Below are 23,228 nucleotides of genomic sequence, written 5' to 3'. Positions count from 1 at the left end.
GCGGCGTCTAGCTTTCCTCCGGCCGTTTGCCCTGATTCATGTGGCGTCTAGCTTTCCTCCGGCCGTTGGATCTTAACGCGACAATATTTCGGCAATGTTTTTGCCCCGACATGGAACATGTACGGCGCGAGTTCCGCTCAGTGATGCTGGCAATTGCAGCAGTCCACATCTTGCTGTTAAACGAAAAGCATAAATGCGACAATATTCCGTAGGACCACACCATTTTCGTACAGAACAGATCTGTTTTTTAATCACAATTCTTATTTTTCGTTGTCAATTTTGTTCTTCCTTTTCCATTTTGCACCCGCTCTAAAACATTGAGGATCTGTTACCGGGTCCTATGCTTTCGGGAGAGTTGGGCTATCAAAAACCTGCATTTGCGAGCATTGTACGAAAAGGCAGAAATGTGAGGCACCACGTGATCTAAATACCTCTGCCGCTCTAGGCCGCTTTTTTCACTGTTAGTTGTGACAATGCCACGACATCTGGTTGCACTAAGGGTCTTATGACAGGCAAAAACGCTACAATAGCTTCGGAATTTGGCACCGCGTCACAGCACGAGATCGTAGCGCCACACACCGAAAAGACGTGCGCTTGTGGTGACGTTTCCGATGGTCCCCATTTGCCTAAATTAACGAGCGTTTCGCAGTGACAGTCTTTCTCATTACTTCAGGAAAAATACAAATGTAACACATCTTAGAAACCCGAATCCATCTAACGACACACGTAGAAGACCATTGAGTGATTTGAGAAGCGCTTTGCAGTCACAACTTTTATTCCAGGGCTAGTTAAGTTGAAACACCTCTTATTTGAAGATCCAATCCATGTAACGACAGACGTAGATGCCCGATGAGGGCCAGCCGCCACCGCGGCATCCAAGCCTCGCATCTCCCCTAAAAATTCTACCTCTGCCTCTCCTCGACAGACAGCAGACCGGCGTTGTCCGCAGAGCAAGAGCCGCCGCACCACTCTCGGTCTCGGTCTCGGTCTCGGTCTCGGTCTCGGTCTCGGTCTCGGTCTCAGTCCCGGTCTCGGTCCTGGTCTTGGTCCCGGTCGCGGTTCCGGTCCCGGTCCCGGTCCCAGTCCCGGTCCCAGCCCCGGTCCCGGTCGCGGTTCCGGTCTTGGTCTCGGTCCCAATCTCGGTGTCGGTCTTGGTGCCAATCTCGGTCTCGGTTTCGGTCTCGGTCTCGGTCTCGGTCTCGGTCTCGGTCTCGGTCTCGGTCTCGGTCTCGGTCTCGGTCTCGGTCTCGGTCGGTCTCGGTCTCCAGACCGGCGCGCTCGTTCACCAACCTTCGCTGGTCCGGTGAAAACGCCCGCCGGTGTCATGCGTGGGAACAGGGCTGCCCGCCGCCGCCGCCGCCGCCGCTCGACGTACGTGGGACACCAGGCGGCAGCGGCCGCCGCGGCCGCCAGCAGCATCTCACGACAAGAGGCGGCAACAGGCGCTATCCAGCGGCGGGGAACGGTAACCGACGGCGGGGAACGAAACTGGCGGCGGCCAGAAGCGGACGCCATTTGCGTTGACGACCAGTAGCAGCCAGGGGCGGAAAATAAGCAGGCAGCAGCCAGCGCTCAGTAGCGCAGCAGCCGGCGCTCAGCAGCGCAGCAGCCGGTGCTCAGTAGCGCAGCAGCCGGCGCTCAGTAGCGCAGCAGCCGGCGCTCAGTAGCGCAGCAGCCGGCGCTCAGCAGCGCAGCAGCCTACTGCGGGCGGGCACCGGCAGCTCAGAGGCCGGCAGCCGCTCGGCGCCACGCTCGCCAGTGCTGAGTCACGGGTCCCCTCCCCCACCTGTCCCACTTCCGGCCCGAGGGGAGCCCGACAGAGTGGGGGCCGCAGCGCCGGCCGGCACCTGTGAGCGCGGCGAGGCCCAGTCCAGCCCGGCGCAACGCGCTCCGTACCGGACGCACGTGCCGGTGAGCCACTGCGGCGAGGCGATGCGTGCCTTCCTCTGAGAATTGTCGGATGTGTGCTGCTTTGTCGAGCCTGGCGACGCCACTGGTGACGAGGTGCGCCGCCCTGACTACGCCCCTGGCGCACGTCCGCAGCCGTGGGCGCTGGGCCCCGTTCTGTGAGAACCCCTCCCCCCGGGTAGGATTTCAGGTAATCAGCCAATCACGGGTACATGGATACCGCGTGTTACGGCCCCGGGGAAAGGGCACCGACAAGGCGCAAGAAATGGTGGGCGGACCCCTGCGCGGCGTGCCGAACCCCAGCTGAGGAGGGGGGGGGGGGGGCGCCACGGCCTCCGCCCACAGACGACATTCACCGTGAGGCGGCCCGGCTGACGTATCGGTCTTCCTTCCGAAGGAAATGCGGATAAGATGGTTTTGCGACTGGCCCATGCTGCGATCCCGCGATGGCGAGGCTCTCCAAAGACAGCCAACCGGCCAGACGGCGTCACCATCAGTCAACCGGTCCGCCAGGTCGGAACGAGCCAGCTCGTTACCGGTCCAAAAGAAACGGACGGCTCTTCCGGCTCACGCCGTGGGTCTCCCTCCCAACGGGCGTAGAACCAGAAACATCACCGCATACCACAACATTGAGTCACCAAATGTGTTTTCTTTAACCGTTCCAATGCAGTCTTCAGTGTAACCCGTTTGCAGGGCAGCTGTTTAGTCGCAGGGACAGATCCATGAGAATGGTCGCATGCGAGTCATAACCTTTGGGGACGTCTCCTTTGTAGACTTCTGACAATGCACTCGCACTGGTCACCACCGTGCGTGGCGCACACATTACGTAAGCTGTCTCCGCCCTAACTTCTCCAGGCTCCAACATCAGTGAGGTGGCGGCCACTACGAAGGTCTGATAAGGAGTGCACCTGGTGAATGGCCGGCGGTGGCGTTCTGCGTATCTATTCCACTGCGCACAGTGACGATGAGTGCGGAGTCATCCTGGCCCGGCGGCGCAGCAGCCAGACGACCGGATAGAGCTCTGAAGCAACCGGACGGAGCTCTGAGGCGACCGGACGGAGCTCTGAGGCGGCCGGACGGACCTTGAGGCGACCGGATGAAGCTCTGAGGCGGCCAGATGGACCTCTGAGGCGACCGGATGGACCTCTGAGGCGACCGGACGGACTTCTGAGGCGACCGGACGGGGCTCTGAGGCGACCGGACGGAGCTCTGAGGCGGCCGGACGGACCCTGAGGCGGCCGGACGGAGTTCTGCGACAACCGGACGGACCTCCGAGGTGACCGGACGGAGCTTTGAGGCGATCCCGGCGCTCCCAGCGTCGCTGCTCAACGCGACCGTTGCCGCTATCACCCAGCGCTGCGGTCTGAGCGCGACGCAGCCTCGGGCCGGCGGGGACAGGGCAGTGCACGCGCATCCTGAAGCGGGTCCCCGACCCCGCTGACACACCGCGGCCGCTGATTCACCCTGATGACGTCACGCGGCGCCGGCGCCGGCTGGAGCATCCGGCCCGGTCCCGGCTGGGGCGGGCCGCCACCACGCTGGAGCCCAACCTTGATTCAACTGATTTCATTCAGTGATAGTCTGGTAGATCGTACCCAGTGCGAGATCCGACATGGCGTCTTGCGATCGGATCTCGGTAGAATGCTTCAATTGGCGCATTGTCAGCAGCGGTCCGCGTGATTTAAGGCTTCAAACTTGTGGAATCTCTTGTACACAGCCGATCGCTAACTCATCATAATTGATTTACGGCGGTTTGAGGACCGGACCACGCCACCATCCGGTCAGATCAGGATGACTCGGCTCTGAGGCACCAGCAGGCTCTGGGCACCGTCTGTGGCCGCTTCCTTTCAGGCATACAACTGAGGAGGGTGACAATGGGCCATGCCCCCCCCCCCTCCCCCAGCCAAGAGGTTCACAAAAACATCGTTTTTTGCAGGAGTTCAGTCTAAATTCGCAAGAACTCGGAGAAAATTTGGCATCTACACCCCGGACAAGAATTATGGTTGCGCGTGTGCTTCATGTGCTCATGTGTGGAGCGGGCGGGCGCCGGGGGTGCAGATGCGGCGGATGTGCTGGCATTTGACCTCGCCGCGGACGGCGCTTGAATACCAACGCCCGGGCTACGTTTGAAAGCGGGCTGTGCTGGCTGGACCCACAGAGGTGCCGCCAGCCAGGCAGCATTTCCGGACAGGTTGTGCAAAAACCTGCGGATTAACGGGCGCTTGTGCGCTTTGTGTTTAAGACCTGTCCATCGGCCCGGAGCTCCAAATTCCGTGAAATGGAAAGGACCTGTGATTTCGGGTGGTCAAATACAAGCAGCTTCTCTTCCACCGGATGGCTCATCATTTCGTGGCTTGCTTCGAGAGCTCCTGGCAAGGTCTCCGGATGAAGTTCACTTCAACGCAAACCCTGAACTCGGACCAGATTTAAACGATGGTGGTGGACGCCGCTGAGCTGAGATTGCCGTATTTGCGACGGCTGCTTGATATCAGACCAGAGTTATGCCCGCCAATCCGTACTCAAGCACCACCAGAAACGCACGTGCCTGTGTGACGCTCTGCCCCGACGTTGCGCTTCGCCGCTCGGCGCCGGGCCTCGCTGCCGGCGCTCGCCGCAAACATGACGTCAAAGCGACACTGCAGCTCATTAAATCCGCCGGCCCGGGCCCTTTCTCAGACGGCGTCAGTCAATCAGGTGTCACGAAAACAGGCTGACCGGCGTCGACTTACCTAAACACAGCCGCAGAAGCATGCCGATGGCTGAGCGTCCAGCCGCGTTACACTATCACATCCTCCGCAAAAACCCACAGCACCTCCCAGCCGGCCGTCTATCGCATCGCGCGGCGACAACTGGCGCTGGACGGCGCTCCGGCGGCGGCGACCACCCTCGCTCGCGGCGCGGCGCGGCGCGGGCACACCTGAGACACTCCCATGCCTTCCGACAGATGGCAGCACGGGACGACCCCTCACCTGAGCGACTTTGGACATGGCTTATTTTCGCGTGCACGCAGCGAAGCAGTGCTGGATAACAGGGAGTCACTGTGCGTGGTTTGTTGACCTGAACCCATGCTGTGCATCCATGGTCAGTTCAGCAATATGTGAGGGAGTGTTTGGACCTTTGCCTCCCGCATTTGGAGAACACCTTTCTTCCGCAGGAGCCGAACTCACCAGAAACAAGTGGAATGGAAAGAACAAAGAGCAGGCGAGCCAAATGCTTCAATGAACAAACGCCGTTTTTTATGATAGTGCAAAAAGCGAGCGATGAAAGTTCGAACGTGCGCGCAACCGTAATTTGACCTCCCGCGCGCAGAGTCGTCGACGGAACGTGCAGGCCGGCGCGCCGACCCCACGGGCCACACGTGATGGGCGTGTGATCCCACTGAATGGTGCCCTGGCCAGCGGTGCGAGCGCGGTTTGAATGGTCGTGCCGTTAAGCACCGTGCCGCGCGGCCCACAGCCCAATGCTCGCTCAGGTGCAGCCCAGCCGGCGCTTACGGACAACAGACGCGTGGTAATGCCGCTCGCGGATATCCCCGCATGCCAGACGCGACGTCCCCCCTCCCCCGGTGCGCGTGCACAACAGGCGGATCGATGGTAGTAAATTATCGACTGGAGGAATCGTGGTTAATCGATGTCCGTCAGTTGTATAGACCGTCATGGAGCCCAGGCGAATTCACCCAGCTTGGCTAACTTGGATCTAATCTTTCACAAACGCCCCGACAAAAAAGACTCGGAACAGTCTTGCACGTGTGTGCGTCACGGGTGACGTCATTCTCGCATTCCGCGCGGGTCGTGTGAATCAGGAAAACGTTTGACGTTCCTGTGCAATGTCCGCATATATTGGCGCAAAATGACCGCACCACAAGACACTTGGAAACAGCTATGAAGCCGTTCGGTTGCTACGACACAGACGAAGCATGGGTGATGGATGCGCCACACGACGGCGTCCGGATTCAGCGCCGACCGCGTCTCGGCGAGGCGCTCGACCGCCACCGCCCAGGAGTTCAGCACGTAACAAAACACCGCGGTACAGTCCGCACGCGGCGCCAGCCCGGCAGCGCGGCCGGCCGTCACCCGTCGCCAGCCGCGTCCTCCGCCGAGTGGGCGCCGGTCGGGCCGGGGCCGGCCGGCCGCACGTGGTCCGCGGCCGCCGCTGGGCCGTCCGGGGTCAGATCCGCACCGGCCGCCGGCCCGTCCGGAGCGCCTGGCGGCGTCCCGTCCAGCGGAGCCGGAGCCGGAGCCGGAGCCGGAGCCGCTGCCGGAGCCGCCGCCGGAGCTGGAGCCGCCGCCGGAGCTGGAGCCGCCGCCGCCGCCGCCGGGGCCGGAGCGGGCGCAGGGCCCGCCGCGCTCCGGCCGGCGGAGGGCGCCTCCTCGCCAGAGATGAACTGCTCCCACTTGGCCAGCCGCTCGGCCCGCTCCTCCTCAGTCTCCTCCACGCTGCCGCAGGAGACACGATCGCGTCAGGCAGGCGGTCACCGGCCGCTTCGAAAACTGATTTGTCCGTTTCTGCCACACTGGTTTTACTGCTGTCCTCTCTTATGCTCACTGAAAGATTGGTGACGATCTACTGCCCATTATACCAATACATTGCACCGCACTCTTCGCTGGTCGTTTCCTTGCAAGACACGTCAATCAAAGTGGCAGGAAAGTGGCACGGTTCAGTCTACGGCACAAACGCAGCATAGGCATTTGACACCTGTTCGGTCTGACAACCTGGTTCAGTCTGAACTCATACAAACGGCGCAGGAGCAGCCTGCAGCCTCGCCGACAGACCCGGTGACTCGGCCGTCCGAGCCGACGACCTGGCCGACAGGGCCGACGATCCGGCTGACAGACCCGGTGACCCGGCCGTCAAACCCGACGACCCGGCCGTCAGAGCCGACGATCTGGCTGACAGACCCGACGACCTGGCTGACAGACCCGACGACCTGGCCGACAGACCAGACGATCTGACCGACAGACCCGACGACCTGGCTGATAGAGCCGACGAGCTTCTACCCGGTATGTGTCCGCGGAATCGATATCGTCCCTGACCCACGGCCCGTGTGGCTAGCGCAGACTCTGAATCGTAGCTGTGCGGCGTAATTTTCAGTCGAGTTTCAGTCTTTAGAGTCGGCTCGGCTTTGACTAAGAGGGAGGCTTACTTCAAACGATGGCAGCGTTTGCAGAAAAAAGAGCATTACCTCGGTATAAGCAAGAAACGCCTTAAGCTGTTGGCTTTTCGACACGAGCTCAGGGTTCTCAAGCTGAGTTATCGACCTTCAACACACCAGGAGGCGCCGCTTAAACGACGCTATACGCAAACACTGATTATATTGAAAGGATACGACGTTTAAGCTGTGCTTAAGCTCTGGGTACGTTTCATGGTAGGGCCGAGCTCTCGTGAGCATGAGCCCAGCTCGAAACGTCGAGTACTGGCAATATAACCAATGCTTGCACTGCAATGTCGTTTAACCAATATATCGTGGTATACTCAAGGTCGATAACTCAGCATGAGAATTTTGGACCTAAAACATTGTTCGCTAAACGCATAAGTAATGCGTCCATGCATGAGCGTGAACGATGAATTCATGGGTTCGCGGGAACGATGAATTCATGGGTTCGTGGGAACGATGAATTCATGGGTTCGTAGGAACGATGAATTCATAGTTCGTAGTTCGTAGGAGTTGACACGTATGCCGAATAGATTCCGATGGAACTGATTCCGGGCGACACGAATTTTGGAAATAGCATTTAAACTTGATCATTTTAGCTGCAAGCTAGATGGCACATGGGAAAACATCGTACGGGCACATAAGCCGACATTTTACCTGTTTTTTTTTCTCTCATAATAATGCACAAACGCAGGTGTTCCAGAACAATGCGTGTATAAGCTGGAACTGCTCGTAGATAAAAGTATAAGTTCATGTAACTGAAACTGAAGCTTTGCAGTGACCTATCGACAATTCAAGTCCCACAGACTGAATCAACTCCGATTTGGACCGGATTGGGCCGACCGGACTGAATGTCAAATGTACGATGGCTTACAGTTGTGTTTGTAAAACATTTAACAGATTTGTGGTTTTCCTTGGCCTTGGAACGGTCAGGGGGTTCTAAGAATATTAGGGTCACAGGATGGTTCAGAGCCTTACGGCGGCCAGCAACCATGAATATAATGAAGCCCTTGGGCCAGGCGTGCCCAACCGCGGAAATTCTCAAGGGGGGGGGGGAATGCGAGGAACCCGTGAGGACGGGGGGGGGGGTACGATGTAGCCGAACCATTCATGAGTCTAGAAAAATAATCGTCCAGGAAAAGTGATTTCGCCAAAATGCACTTCGTCAAAAAATATGCAATAGCCAAAAACAGCATCGTTGTTTTCAAGGTCCGCGTTTCAGTCTTCCAACCGACATACAGTGTTCAGGCATGACAGAGATACTCAGAGTTTAATTTCGTGACTTTAATGGTGTTCACGGCACGTCATTACCGTGTGTAACACATCTCTGCAGCTGCCCGCCGCTTATGAGATCCAAAGCCTGACAAGCACTGCCTTACAGACTACAAGAATCACAATCCTGAGATGACCAGACGCTATGAAACCATCACGGATCATGAAACGGTCGATAACTCGGATGGTCAGGGATACTGTCAGCATCCCCCCTCCCCCTCCCCCCAGGGATACTGTCAGCATCTCCCCTCCCCCTCCCCCCCCCCCCTCCAGGGATACTGTCAGCGCGGTCAGAGGCCTTCTTCGCAACTGACCAAAGGCCCCTCGTGCACTGAAAGGGACTCAGGGTCACTGCTCGAGGGGCTAAAAATCGCTGGTCAAGGGGCTCAGGATCACTGGTAGAGGGGTTCAGGATCACTGGTTGAGGGGCTTACGATCACAGATCGAGGGACTTAAGGATCACTGGTCCAGCGCGTCGGGATCACTGGACGAGCAGCTCGGGATCACTGGTCGAGCAGCTCAGGATCACAGGTCGAGCAGCTCCGGATCACTGGTTGAGGGGCTTACGGTCACAGGTCGAGGGACTTTAGGATCACTGGTCGAGCACGTCGGGATCACTGGACGAGCAGCTCGGGATCACTGGTCGAGCAGCTCAGGATCACTGATTGAGGGGCTTACGATTACAGGTCGAGGGACTTTAGGATCACTGGCCGAGCACGTCGGGATCACTGGGCGAGCAGCTCAGAATCAATGGTCGAGCAGCTCAGGATCACTGGAGAGGGACTTTAGGATCACTGGTCGAGGGGCTCAGGATCACTGGCCGAAGCGACCTTTGGGATGCTTGTGGCCTCCAGAGGCCTGTGGCCACAAGGCCTTTTCATGGGTGCTAGAGTCTATTGTGACTGGCCAGACCTCCCTCTGGAGTGGATAGGGGTCCTCGGGACATGTCGTCGAGACCATCTGGGGCCCGCCAAGGACCCCCGAAGCCACTGTGTTCAATATAAGTGTATATGTAATGTGTATATAAGCAATGTATGTAGCCATGTAAGCAATGTATGCAAGCAATGTAAGCAATAACACAAGCTCAATCCGAATTGACAACACCTTTGAGGAGTGCCCGAACACTCTGAGCATCTAAGGGTCCTTCGCCATAAGGGGGCTCTGCGTGACTGGTTGCGGCACTGCCAGGAACTCATTGAGGCCACCACGGACGTAGAGTTGTTGTCAGGGCCTTCCGTGGTGGATCAGACTCATTAAGGACTGCTGCTGGGCCAGTTTGAAGGTCAAAAACATTCCCTGAGTGCTGGAGTGCCAAACGACTGGTCACGGGCGTCCTTGGGACCGCTGGGATTCTGTTTAATCGATGGCAAGGCCCAGTTTGAGACAGCAAAAGCCTTCACAACGGCCCTGCTGGGACTGGTCAATATCCCCTCCAGATCACTAAGGACCTGCTGACCAGCCTGGGGGCGACAGTGTCGACGTTTCAGGACTTCGTCTGAACTCAGGAGAGCCGTATCGCAGAAGGCTGCAAGATTACACGGGAGAGCGACGGGCTTGCTAGTTCCAATCGTTCCGTCATCAATGGTCTACACCAAGTATAAATGATCACAATGCTTACGGCAGCAACATCAAATGGCCCGCAAGACCTCGCAAGCAAAACATTGGACAAACGGGAGCAGCGCGATAGCGGGAGCGGCGCGGGCACAAAGAAGCTCCGCGTGGCGCCCACAGTTCTTTACTGTGCCGGAGAGCAATTGCGGGGCTCACGTTTTAGAAAGACGCGGCTTCGAATTTGCCTTTTCTGAAGACTGTCTGAAACAATGCACTAAACCTATCCGAACAGAACACACTGAAAACATCATCATCTTCGCTCAGGTGACGCAGCAGCGAAACTAAAAATGCAGCCTAAAATGGTAGAGTAATTGCCGAACTCATAACAGTATTGCATGCTTTTAATTTACTCATTTTTACATGTGTACCTTGATTGTTAATTGCCGATACCATTTGGGTGCAAATGCATGACAAATTGTTAGAACGGGATGTGACACATACCCAAGGTGCTCCCCTCCCACGCACGCACCACATACACGTGACCTTAACCACACTGCCCATTGCCTCCCTTTCTCCAAGGCTACTCGCCTCCCATGTCACTGTAAACGCTTTGCCGCGCGGAATCCGAACATCCGGGATACGCATATTGACAACAGCGGAGGTCTGCTTTACCAGGGTGGACACCACGGTTTGCAAAATGTCTGCTATATGATAAGAATTTGCATCCATCAACATTCGCCATAAGACGTCAGCGTCCACAAATAGCTTGGATACAAACATTTTCGGAGCTTTGCGATGCGGCGGCGGAGATGCCAATATTATCCCCCCGCCCCGAACTACGGCGCAAACACTCATTTAGAAAAAAATCATTCGTGACGATCCACCCCACATCATCTGTCGCGCCACCGTTCGCCAGGTTACTTTCAGCGCCGCGTCCACTTGGAGCGGCGAGTGACGCTCCGCCCCAGCCGTGTGGTGAGAAGCCGGGCGGCCGCCGCCGCTGCAGACAGGGGCCGCGGACGGCGCCGGTCGACGCCGTCACCGGAGACGGCGGCGCCGCCCGCCGGCTCGCGCGCCTCGGTAACGGTGGCAGCGTGCAGCGATGCGCAGCGTCCCGTCTACCGGACGCGCCGTCGCAAAGCTCGTCTCCAGACCCGTCCCACACCTGCCTCTAGTTTTGTGCCTTGCTTTGTGTGGTTGGAGCTCTTTCGGCCGGTGATGGCGACGATGAGAGGTGAGGTAATATGGCAGTCATCTGGGTGACCCCCACTGACCGGCTTTTGACCTTTACCAACCCTTTCCCCCTGCTAACGCACTGGTCGCGCTAAGCCAAACCCGCACCCTCCCCCGGCTGCGCTGTGCTAAGCATGACGTTCCACAAACGCTACGTCCGTTTGGCCCCTAATGAAACTAGAGGTCCGAGACAAGGACAGACGTGTTGCCTACCATGGGAAGAAAAACGGTGATGGGTTTCCAGCCCCCGTCCCCCTCCCCCTCAACTTTTGGAAGAAAATTGGTCAAATCCGAGAGAAACACGCTTCGCATATGCTTTGGAGTATGCGGTGCCACTTTCAGAATCCAGCCCCCTACCCCACCCCTCACCCCAACTTATTTTACGGATCCATAGCACTGAGAGGTCAACGATAGTCGGTTTCCAGGTCTCAAAATATCACTCTCGAGTTTAACACGATATGCTGTCAAACCTGAGATTAACATCATGCTTTGCCCCCCCCCCCCCCTGCGGAATGTAATTTATGAGCGACCACTTGCCCCACAAATGGACCCGCCTTTCTTCGGGGCCTGTGCGGGCTCCCGTCAGGGTGGCCATGAAGCCGGCTCACGGCCAGCGACACGGTCAGCGAGGAGACTCCCCTTCGGCCAAGGGGTTTACATTAGATAATGAGCGACTTCGCACTTCTCCGGAAATTCGGCCCACAGTCGCGCAGCAGTTTGGAGAAACTGGCATTTACCCTCCCCTCTCCTTAGGCCAATGCTGCGGCTGCGTACGCCCCAATGGCTGACGGCCGCAGGACGTCCCAGTGACACGGGGCATTGCAAGGGTTGGGATGAAATGGCGGATGTAGAAAACAGGGCGGGTGCTGGCGCTGGATCTCTTCCATTGATATCACTGGACTCGATCTCTTCAGCCCACAGGTCTGGACCAATTTCTTGCTCCAGAATGGTAGTTCCGCAAAATAAAATGGGGGGAGGGGGGTGGGCTGAGCAGGGAAAAGTGGCCAAACCTGTCGTAAAATTAGCTCAAAACGGTTCTCCTGCGACTCAAGCCCACTTATCTTGACAGCTGGTGGATGGCTGGAGCTCCCCAACTGGACACAAACTACATCTCGTCTTGCTCTCTGCAGCCGTGGCACTCGTCCGTCCGAAGATAGCCGTCTGCATCAGAGAGGCGTTTCCAAAGGAGGACCAAGGGACCGTGCGTGTCCGCTCCCCCCCCCCCCCCCCCCCCCCCTCTCCCCTGTTCATCACTTGAGCCAACAGGTTTGCTCCACATTTTGGCGCTTCGCAGACATTTGGTTCAAATTCGCGGGATTTTGGAGAGAATTTCGTCATTTGCCTCTCACCTCTGCTTCTGAGGAAAACTCTGGCTACATGTCTGGCACCTAAATAGATCCACTCTTCGTCCTGATCCAGCTACGGGGTTTCAACATGCACTGATCAATGGCATTTCCATTACAAAGTCCACCGCAATTTGCGGTGCCGCTCCCGATCGCGTGTGAAATCTTACGATGTGCTGCGTATCACGCCGCGCCGTGTCAACGATATGCCACGGCTAGCAGAGGCGTGCCGAGGTCTCACAAGGTGCAATACATTCCTTAATAAAACTGATTTTTCCGTGTGCGACTACATGGCTGACGCTAGAATTGTGGAAAGGCGGGTAGGCTATGCCCCCTCCCCTTCCCGCGTACCCACGCTTATAATGGGCCTATGGTCACGTTTACGCCTATGACACAGAAACATACGTCATCTGCTCCTCCACGATTCGGATTGCCGCGGTGTATCTTCCTGGCGACGCCGCCGCCTCCACCGCCTCGGTAGCGCAGTAGGCAGCGCGTCAGTCTCATAATCTGAAGGCCGTGAGTTCGATCCTCACCCGGGGCAACTTTTGAATTTTGGGTTGGCGATTCTAGAGGAAAGCTACGGCACGGCTCGGCGTCGGGTCAGTAATACCGCTTTTGTTCATCCTGGGAACCTAGGGACCTACGAAGTAACGAATTCAGCCAATGATTCACCACTTAAGCACGCAATGTGCTGACTTGTCATTCCACGCAGCGAAAGATGGTCGACAGTTGATTGCGCCCACCGATGTTCTTCATGGGCGTTATTGAGTTGCTCGTTTAAAAACTGTAAAGCTACGCGAACAGCAGGTCATTTCACCCTCTGCTGTGCGAGGCTTAATTACCGCTAGCTGTCGGCATTGCCAGCATGTGCGGAAAGGAGCGCCGGCGCCGTCCTTCGTGTATGGTGCAGGCCGGGTTCCATCCGACACCGCAGGATGGCTGGTTCGGAAACCCGCCGCCAGGCGTCGGTTTGCTGGGCTGTCGGCTAAGCCGGCACTGGAGCTGTGGCCGGCCGCTAGGTGGCGGGTACGGCCGTACCAGGCATCCCAGGTGCCGCAGTCGATATATGCGTGAGGAAGCCAACGTCACATCCGAAGGCCAGCACGATGTGGAACGCGGGAAATGAATGGCCTTTCGAGACACTCCGCATCGTGGCCTCTCTGGGATAAGTTCTTGGGCAAGAGCTGAAGACGGTGGGGATCTGGGATTGCCTGTCTGGGTGGGATTGCAACCACCGCTTCAACTGACCACACAATACATCCTGCTTGGGTGTTCACGATGTAAATTTACAACTGTGCGAATTTTTTTCACAATCCAAAAGGTAACGTTAAAATATTGACACGTTCAGGAGTGTTGGGTGGCTCTAAATATTTGTGGTAATAAACAAGTGCAGCGAACATATACGTCCCTCCCTAGTGCACTGCGCTCGGTTGCTCTGCGGTGAATGGAAACCAAACCTTTCCGGGACCGTACACCCATACCGAGTGGCAGGCGGAGCAAGTGTGCGTAGCACTGAACCATGCTGCAATGATATGGCCACTTGGTGCCAATGGTGTTTCTCGGTAACGGCTGGCGCGGCGTGCTGGCCAGCGACACCAAAACTTTACACAGTCTTTGCAGTGCAAGCGCCCTTAAAACCCAATTACTGCTACGTAGAAAGCACAGACACATCTCTTTGCATACAGAAACTTGTTTCCAGCCAACCGCTCGCTTCTTCCGCTGGACTTTTACGCCCAGCGAGTCTCGCCGATAATGAGAACCACAAAAGCCTTTGCACACTTATGGACGGCCGGCTTTCAAAGAGGAATGGACCAAGGGACCCTGGATAACAGGAGGTCCCGGAGACGCACTCTCCTATTTAGCTGGGGTCGGGAGGAGATTTCAGTCCGCAACTTGGCTAGCAACCTCTCCCAAACTTCGAAAAGCAGGCGGGCCAAATTCGGGGAGAACCTCGACTGGTGGCGTATTTCGAGAGCAGGCTTCGGCATTGTTAATTGTTCATCTTTGTTCCACACCCGGCCACCGCCCCCGACTCATTTTGCCACACTATGCCCTTGGGAGTCTCTCTGTCACAACTACAGCTGGGAGGCGGACCCACGCCACAGCGGCCATGTATGCTCAGCCGTCCATACATTCACTTCACCACATGGGCCTGCATTCCCGACTCCAGAGAACGACGGAGCATTCCAGAGCCGGAGGCTCGATGACACTTTCCCAGGCCCTTCCAGCGAGACCCTGGGGGAGTCGGTCAGCCAAACGCGATTTCCCGCTCGGGGTCCGTCCACGAGAGGCCTCAGTGGGTGGGGAATGTGAGCCGCCAAGCCAGTGAGTGTGCGACCGAGCAGCGGAGCAGCATGTCAGGAACAAGCCGGCCGAATATCGGCGGTGAGGTAATCAGGAGCCCGTCAATCACATACCGATAATACCAGCTTCACCCGCGCCGCCCATGATCATGAAGTAGAGAGGGCGGGCAAACTGTAGCTAACAACCGATTATACGCCTGATGCGCAACAGCAAAGCAAAAAGAAAAAAAAACAGCGGCAAGCCCAGAGAACGATTCACGGCCTTTACCAACTCCATTTTCATCTCCATGATCTGTTCTCGAGTGAAGGCGGAGTTGTCTTGATCAAGGGGTGGGGTGGGGTGGGGTGGGGAGGGGGCTACCCCGCAGCGTTCGGATTCGGAGCGTTGGTAAATTCGATAGAATATTTGCATTTAGCGAGTATTCGACAAACAAAATCGGCGCAGGAGCATTTGGTAAGATTCGAACATCGATTGAGGCCAGTATACCGATCAAGCATGAATGCAAATGTTAAAATGTTTGTATTTTATGGCCCATGTTTTATCGAACGTACTATGGTCGTTATAAAAAGCCACTGGGCTTAATTAACCCGTTTTCCAATTGTATGGCCTTCGAAATGAGAACCATCATTTAGACACCTCTTCAAACACAGCCAATGTACGACAAATATAAAGTTGCCCTGCATGCAACCTGGTCATCATGCTCGCTTGTCTCAGTTGGGTCTGGTCACCATGCTCGGTTGTCTCAGTTGGTCTGGTCACCATGCTCGCTTGTCTCAGTTGGTCACTACGCCGTGATGCTGCGGCATGAACGCCAGTTGAGCTGCATTACAGGCATTTCAATTATGTACTGCGCCCCGAAACGCCCATGCTGCTGGCAAAACTCTGGAAAAGTCCTGCAGCGAAGGATGAAAGGCCTGGAAACTTAAGCAAGATAGGACGTCCTGGTAGTCGAGAAAACAGCAGCTATCTCAACCTTCCGCTTTTGTCCTCAAAGATATCTGGACGCCCACCAGTGCTTCAAAATTTTAAATTTAATTAATGAGCGCAGCCAAGACAAATTCCCCGCTCTGACCTGCGTTATGTCCTTTCCGCCGCCCGCCTTGATACAACCCTTACGCAAATACAATTCACAGTGTAAGGGCATACGGCGGTGAAAGCCTCCTCTGGACACGACTCAACATTACAAGCAGGAGCAACACTACTCGACAGAATATTCGCATGGTTATCATGACCGGCGGACACACCACCATACTGTCGAAAGTACCTGACAGACAACCTCCTGCAGCCACACAATGCGGCTCGATCACCTATTGGAGCATTAAACCCAAATCAAATGCCTACTCTAGAAGGCAAAATCTTATTCCCCTTCATCTGACCTGATCAAACGGCCCGGCGCACAATCCTAACCTCGCACGAACCTGCCCCGTATACGTGCGAACTGCCCGGGAGGTGTGGTGGCCCGGCCCACACCCTCCCTCCCTCCCTCCCTCCCTCCCTCCCTCCCTCCCTCCCTCCCTCGTACCGGTATTTGGTCTTGCCGTCCCACGTGGCCGCCTCCAGGCGCCGGCCGGCAAACCACCGGCCGCTCATTTTGGTCACGCAGGCGTCAGCCTCGACCGCCTCTTGGAAGATCACCTCCACGACGCCGTCCTTGTGACGCTGTAATGGGGCGACGATAAGCTCACGGCGTCACGTTCACCACACTGTCCTGGTGACGCTGTAACGAAAGTCGGTCCGCTCACGGCGTCACGTTCACCACACTGCCCTGGTGACGCTGCAACGAAAGTCGGTCCGCTCACGGCGTCACGTTCACCACACTGTCCTGGTCACGCTGTAACGAAAGTCGGTCCGCTCACGGCGTCATGTTCACCACCCTGTCCTGGTCACGCTGTAACGAAAGTTGGTGCGCTCACGGCGTCACGTTCACCACACTGTCCTGGTCACGCTGTAACGAAAGTCGGTCAGCCGCGGGCCTTCACTCCGTCCGTGAATGATTATTACAGCAGACGGCCAGCGTAAAACAGCGTGGTTTCAACAGACGCAGTCCACTGCCGAGACATCAACAGAAAGAATCCACCGGGCAGGGAACAGTTTACCGAGGACGACCGTGCGCCCCCCCCCCCCCCCTTCCCGGAGCAAGACTCCCGGCCCGTCGGGACCCGCCAACTGGCGCTACTCACATCATGTAGCACAACCTTGCGGACGGCGCCGTACTTGGAGCACTCGTCGCGCAGGTCCTGCTGGTACTCGAGGATCATCTCCGGCCGGCTGCGGAACTCGTCCGGCGAGAACAGGTTCTTGATGATGACGACGCGCTCGTGGCGCTCGCGCTCCCCGCGGATCTTGTCCGGCTGCCAGGCGAACAGCCTGCGGGCGGCGGGCGGCGCGCGTCAGCGGTGCCGTCTCTCGCGGGCGCCAGGTCAGTGACGCGGCTGGTGGTGCAGCGCCATGATGGAGGATACGCTATTGTGGCACGAGCTGACCCACAGTCTAATTCGGGCAGCATTACGCAGCATTACAGCCGGAGGTGGAGTTTACCAACATTACGTGCCTGGGCTCGTGTCAACGCAAACGCCGAGAATAGAGAGGGATATACCAGGTCGTGACAAAATGAGTGACAATTACCATAATATGAGAAACATTTTGCGGGGTACATAATTCTCGCTTGGAAATCTAACGAGGCAGACAGAGAACTTCAACTTTGCACAGTGAACAACGACGAAGGCCAGACCGTTTAACCATTCCGCCCTGGAGTGTCTCACGCATTAACGGCTTGTGAAATGTAAAAATTAGCATAGAATTAAAAAACAGCCAAAATTCTCGTAGAATAAAAGTAAGGCGGCTGCATGCTGACAGATAGTTGTACGCATCAAACAAAGACCATCGGAGCTTACTTCTCCTGCTTCTTTTGCAGTTTTTCCCTGTCCTTCTTCTTCAATGTGCGCTTTTTGGGCTTCTTCGTCGGATCAAAGGACCCCTTCATGTCAAATGTGGCCTTTTCAACGCTGAGTCTTTTGCCTTTGAACTCGTAGCCGTCCAGAATATCCAGCGCCAGGTTCACCGACTCGATCTGGAGATCGGAAACCATCGGCCGTTAAGGTGCTCTCACATGGAACTTCACCTGCACAAATATCCTGCCCCTCTCTGAGAAAGTAAAAACGACTTTACGTGTCTCGGGACAATCAATAACAAGTTCCACCAATAACAGCACCTAAAACTTAAACATTGCACAGGGTTCTCAGCAACATCTTGGCATTACTTCAAAAGCTAATATAATATAGTTACTCATCATAACAAAAGTTTGCAGTCAAGCAAAAAGGTGATAAGGTCCAAACTGAGAGATCCGATGTCCAATCGTTTAGTCAACAGGCATTTGTTCGAGTCTGGAAACTGCAGCCGAAGAGGGCACATCACAAACCATCCCACATAAAAACTCCAATAATAACACCCCAGTTATTTCTTTCAATCTACAGAGCATAACGTTCGCAAGGCGTCTGCGACAACGCGACTGTGCGAACAAGGTGGGCAATGTAAATGTTAATAAAACCTTAAGACCACCAGAATCACCCATGCATAAAAATAAGGCTCAAGCAGCTTCTCGTTTTCTTTTCATATTCATGTCGGTCAGGTTATCGACCATTGTAACTGAAAAGACCGATAGCGTCTACGCATCCTGCTCTAAGTGCAGACAATCGAAGTTCTTCACAGAATCGAGTCCGTATCACTTGGTCCGAGAACGGTCCCCCTTTCCCCTCGGTCAGTTACAGACACACCTTATCGTGCTGGAGTTCGCACGCCAAACTTCGGCATAAACCAATCGAGAACCCGATCACAACGCCCAAATGCATTGTTTAATATACGCAGAGCCGCGTGCCTGCAAGGCAACTTTCCTGTGATCTCATGTCATACCCCTGCCATCATTGCGAACCTTTATGTACGTGCAAATGCCGTCTCCCTTGGGCACGCCGTAGTCATCGCGGTAGAGCTTGACCTTCCAGGCGTTGCCCCTGAGCGGGTCCTTCATCACCAGGCCGCACTTCGACATGAGCTCGACGAACTCGGCCTCGGTCGTCGACTCGGCCAGCCCGGACACGTACACCTTGGTGTTCTTGCTGTCGTCCAGCTGGAACCACTCTACGAAAAACCGGCTCGACGGTCACGCACGCCGTCCACATCGTGTTTGTGTGGGGCTGTTTTTAAATCAACTGCTCCAGTTTTGATGAGCTAAAATGGCCTGGCCGCCTTTCCGCACACTTGGCGAGCAACATCGTCACGCTGTACAGTGGCCAGGCAATTTCGGCTTATCAAAGCTGGAGTAGCTGAATGAAAAACAGTCTCACATAAACTTAACATTCCCAACCGCGAAAAGAACTAATTAACGTGACGTGGTGTCTCCGGACCAGCTTCACCGGCGAAGAAGACAGCTGCTGCCGCCCCCACATACCGACCCAGCACCAAGGTCATCGCCGCGCTCAGGTCATCACCACGCGTGTGTGGCGGCTGGCTCTTGCGCGGATGAGACCATCGACCGTCGTGTCCGGTACACGACAGGGAAAATGGCCCCGGCTGACGACTGCGACCAAAAGCAGGACACGGATCGGCTATGCCGGCCACCGAGGTGTTGACAACTGCAGGCACCTACCAGCCGGGTCAAGACAAAGCCTTAGGAGGAAAACACCACTTGCAAAACCCGTTACATCGAGTGAAAAAGATCGTGAAATGCTTATCTGATCTTGATCGTAGTACAATGACAATGTCACATGCGTTTATCATCCAGGCGGCGCACTACGTTCGCAAACGTTCGTCCGACGGCGCAATGCTCAGCTTATACCGCCACCCAGAGCACGCTCACCTGGTTTTTTCTTGTTCATCTTGCGCTGTTTGCCGGCCAGCTGTTTTTCAGCCGGTGGTTCCGCCGGCGGCGGCGGCGGCGCCGTGTCCAGGATGGGCGGTGCATCAATGGGACGACCCTCCGAGTCGAAGCCGTAGTTGAGCCGGTGTAGAGCCAGGAACTCCTCGTCTATCTGAAACCACGACCCGTCTTTAGCGCAGGTGCACATGGACGGACGCCACCGGGTAACGGCATATAGACAAACACCTCCGGGTCAGAGCAGGGAGATGGACGGCCAGAATAGGATAGAACACCTGCCGGTCAGAGTGCCTGGCCTCGGGGCCAAACATGACGCACGCACAACACTGACGCTGAAAAACATTATCACTTTCTCAATCATTTCATTCTACAACGTTCGGGTAACGTATGTACGAAGACGCCATTACCGACGTATTGCCACCACCAGCAGCACAACGTGAGGCGTATCGGTACTTAGGACTTATAAGTATTACGACTAAAGGCAAAACCCAGAGTAACCTTCTGGTAAGCCATCCAGTACGTTTTCCGGCTCCTACGTCTTGATGGTTGCATTTTGAATGCACCACCATACAGAATCATAGCCTAGATGACACCAAATTTGTTTGTTCAATCGCACGTCACCCAACAGAACAACGGTCATACTCCAGCATCCAATGCAACATCATAACAATGCAGCAGAGTCATCACAGGAAACGACGGTCAACCGTGCTATAAAAACATGTGGCAAGCTATTGCATCACACATTATGACAACCTTGACAAGCTGTTCTCTCATTTCTTAAGTGAGTCGCTATGGTAGAAATCGTTAACAATCGAGCATCACCAACACCTACCTTCGGGAACCAGGCTCCCTTCTCTGCGTCCCACTCGTAGCCCGTGCCGTCGTTCGCCTCCTCCTCGTGAGGGGCGGCGCCGCCCTCCGCCGCCGGCCCCGGCGCCGTCGCCCGCTTCCGGGCCGCTCCGTCCTCCTCCTCATCACTGTCGTGCTCACTGTCGTCCGACGAGCCCCTGTTGAGCTTGCGCTTGCGGCCGGCCGGCGCGGCGGCGCGCTCCCAGCGTGAGGCCTCGGCCGACCAGTGGCAGAGGGCGCCACTGTCGTCCCGGCAGCACCAGGCGCCGCTCTCGTCACGGAAGCAGTCGGCCGCCGGCGCCGCGCCCGACTCCGCCGCCGGCCAGCGCTCCCAGCTGTTGGAGCTCGGCTCCAGCCGGTACACCTGGCCGGCCGCGTCCCGGAAGCAGTAGTGCTCGCCCTCGTAGTAGCAGTTCTCCAGGGTGGGCGCGTGCAGCGGCTGGCCGTTGCCGGCGCCGTCGCGCCGCAGCCAGCCCTCCTTCTCGGCACTGTACACGTACTCGAGCCCCGAAGACGGGTCCGTGTACACGCACGTCTCGCCCTCGTACCGGTAGCAGTCGTCGCCGGCGGGCGGCTGCTGGCCGGCGCCGGCGCCGTCGGCCCCGGCGCGCGCCGCCGACGCCGCCGGCGCGCCTCCTGACGGGGGGTCGGACTCGGCGGTCGCCGGCGACACACCGACGGCCGCGTCTCCAGCTGGGGTTGTCTGCCCTGCTGGGTGCTGGCCAAACGCAGAGCTCTCTGGCATCTTGCTATGCTCAGGTGTGGGCTCACTGGAAGTAGAATTCATGGACGAACTGCCAGGGTTCAGCATAGATGATTTTGACACAGAGAGTCCAGATGGCTCATCTGGGCTAGCTGTGATATCAATTGAATCAGGATTCTTTTTTGAACTGTTTATATCTGTTGTGTCCATTGCATGTGCTTCTTGTTGCTTTGTTAAGGCTGGAACAGCTTCCTCTGAAGACATGCTGTAGGGGCACTCTTCAATAGCAGACTAAAATAACCATAATCTGAAAATGGTTGTTTGCAAAGTCAGCCGTAACTGTCATGTACGTACATGAAAAACAAATAAGCAACATACATCCAACAAAAAAATTGTACCATCAAAGCGGGAATTCTTCACTGCTTCAAGAGACAAATGGTGCTTGTGACATGTATGAACAATGTCAGCAAGGCAAGAAAAGGCCAAGGTAATATTAAGCAATAACACCACATTTATCACATAAAACCAGCAGTGGTGGAGACAGTTACATACATTTGATCTACAATCACCTAAAACCATGCTGTAAGTCGTACTTGCCTGTCCTAACAAATCACAAAAGCTTTATCCTAAAGATCAAGTGATATTCCATGCTTTCAAGAATTAATCGCTTTGGTTGGTCTTAAGTTGAGTTCCATGGCCCAGAATCATTGATCCCATGCCTGATCCACAATTTTAGTTTAAGATAGCCTTTTCTAGCTTGTACTGGCATGTGGCAGTTGTGGATGCTCTTGAATGGCCATCCAAATATTGGCATGTTTATTTTGTATGGATGAGTCTGGCTCAGTCATAGACTCATAGGCACAGTTGTGAAATAAAGAGTTCAATCAAGCAGGCTCCAAATATTGCTATTGGAAAACAAGCTCTATAAGTCTTATGTGATGATAGGTGATGATCAATGGCAGGCTGTGCAAAATAAAGTTAGATTCTCCATGTGGGCATGTGCCCAGTCACTGGGAGGAAGGTATCTCATTTTGTTTGGGGCCAAAAAGTGTTGGTATACAACTGATGAGGATATCAGTCCCCAGGCTCAACACTAAGACATAGCCCATAAAATGACACCTAGTTATGGGTGATGAACACTTAATCCATTGTAGTGCCCTTAAAACCCAACTGAACAACATAAAATAATAAATCACTAATTAATTCAGTTTTACTGTTCCATACCACTAGCTTCAATAAGGACTTGATTGATATACCTCAGCTGATAAGTCATGCTTCCATTTTGGTCACCCCTTCACTGATGGTAATACAGGAAAGTACATCAAAAATTAGCACAAATGAAACTAAACATAAATTTAAGAGCCAAACCCAGATGATTGCACCCACATCCACCCAAGTGAAAATGCGTGTTAAGTTCATGGTGGCAAAAATATGGTAGATAAGTCCAACCCCATGGACGATTGTTTGAGTGGTCAAAGAATTGCAATCCTCACCACGTATGGATCTGTTTGGATTACCGCTGTTCTGTTTGCCGGCCCAAAACAGTGACTGCTTTCCACACAAGATCAAAGCGTGATCATTGCACTTACAATCGGAGCCAGAATTAAAAAGTTGTGATAAGAGTACTTACCACGCCCAGTAACTTCAAAAGATACCCGAAAATCGAAATGCGTGAAATTCAATGCAACAACACCAACGTCACATAGTCTACCAAAACGTTGTTTACAGTAGGTGGTGCGCAGCAACTGTGTGCATTCACCTGAATTTGGTAGCTCCACGGACACACTTTCCTACGTTTGGCTACTTCGGCATACCAAAAAACCGCATTTGGACACCGGTAGGTATGTCGTCTTCGTCACCCACAAAGGCAAAGGAGTCAAGGTGATCTATACCGACAGAGTCATTTGTCGCCTTGGACAGGGCAATCGCCTAAATACGAGCATTACTATTTATACCAATTACTGCAAAATGATGCCAAACGTGCCAGTATTACAAAATCGCTGAAGGATGCAGATTTTAACAAAGTCTTGCAGATTGTCA

General features: G+C 55.2%; 1 protein-coding gene and 1 non-coding gene across 2 annotated transcripts; one reads left to right on the top strand and one right to left on the bottom strand.

The window, feature by feature from the left end:
- Positions 1-5,376: 5,376 nt before the first annotated feature.
- Positions 5,377-22,910, bottom strand: barc (RRM1_TatSF1_like and RRM2_TatSF1_like domain-containing protein barc). The gene is made up of 9 exons (XM_037226619.1): positions 22,819-22,910; positions 20,469-21,495; positions 19,619-19,790; positions 18,695-18,900; positions 17,661-17,836; positions 16,947-17,133; positions 16,289-16,425; positions 6,212-6,344; positions 5,377-5,397 (listed from the first exon to the last, which is right to left on the bottom strand). Exons 2-9 carry the CDS (start codon positions 21,450-21,452, stop codon positions 5,377-5,379), a joined length of 2,016 nt encoding a protein of 671 aa, XP_037082514.1. The 5' UTR covers positions 21,453-21,495; positions 22,819-22,910.
- TRNAM-CAU (transfer RNA methionine (anticodon CAU)) lies at positions 12,931-13,003 on the top strand. The gene has a single exon. It is a non-coding gene; the product is annotated as a tRNA-Met (tRNA).
- Positions 22,911-23,228: the final 318 nt, after the last annotated feature.

This window comes from Pollicipes pollicipes, unplaced genomic scaffold (assembly GCF_011947565.3).
Source record: "Pollicipes pollicipes isolate AB1234 unplaced genomic scaffold, Ppol_2.1 Scaffold_5724;HRSCAF=6776_pilon_pilon_pilon, whole genome shotgun sequence".
NCBI lineage: Eukaryota > Metazoa > Arthropoda > Thecostraca > Pollicipedomorpha > Pollicipedidae > Pollicipes > Pollicipes pollicipes.
Note: the sequence above shows the minus strand (reverse complement) of the source record. Positions and strands in the feature narration are given on the sequence as shown.

Bases quoted from the DNA above. Each gene is read 5' to 3' on its own strand.
- barc (XM_037226619.1), bottom strand. From the start codon at position 21,452: ATGTCTTCAGAGGAAGCTGTTCCAGCCTTAACAAAGCAACAAGAAGCA. The intron at 18,901-19,618 runs GTGAGCGTGCTC...GGTTTTTCGTAG, and splicing joins GATGAACAAGAAAAAACCAG to AGTGGTTCCAGCTGGACGAC. The intron at 6,345-16,288 runs GTACGAGGGAGG...CTCCTGCGGCAG, and splicing joins GACGGCAAGACCAAATACCG to CGTGGAGGAGACTGAGGAGG.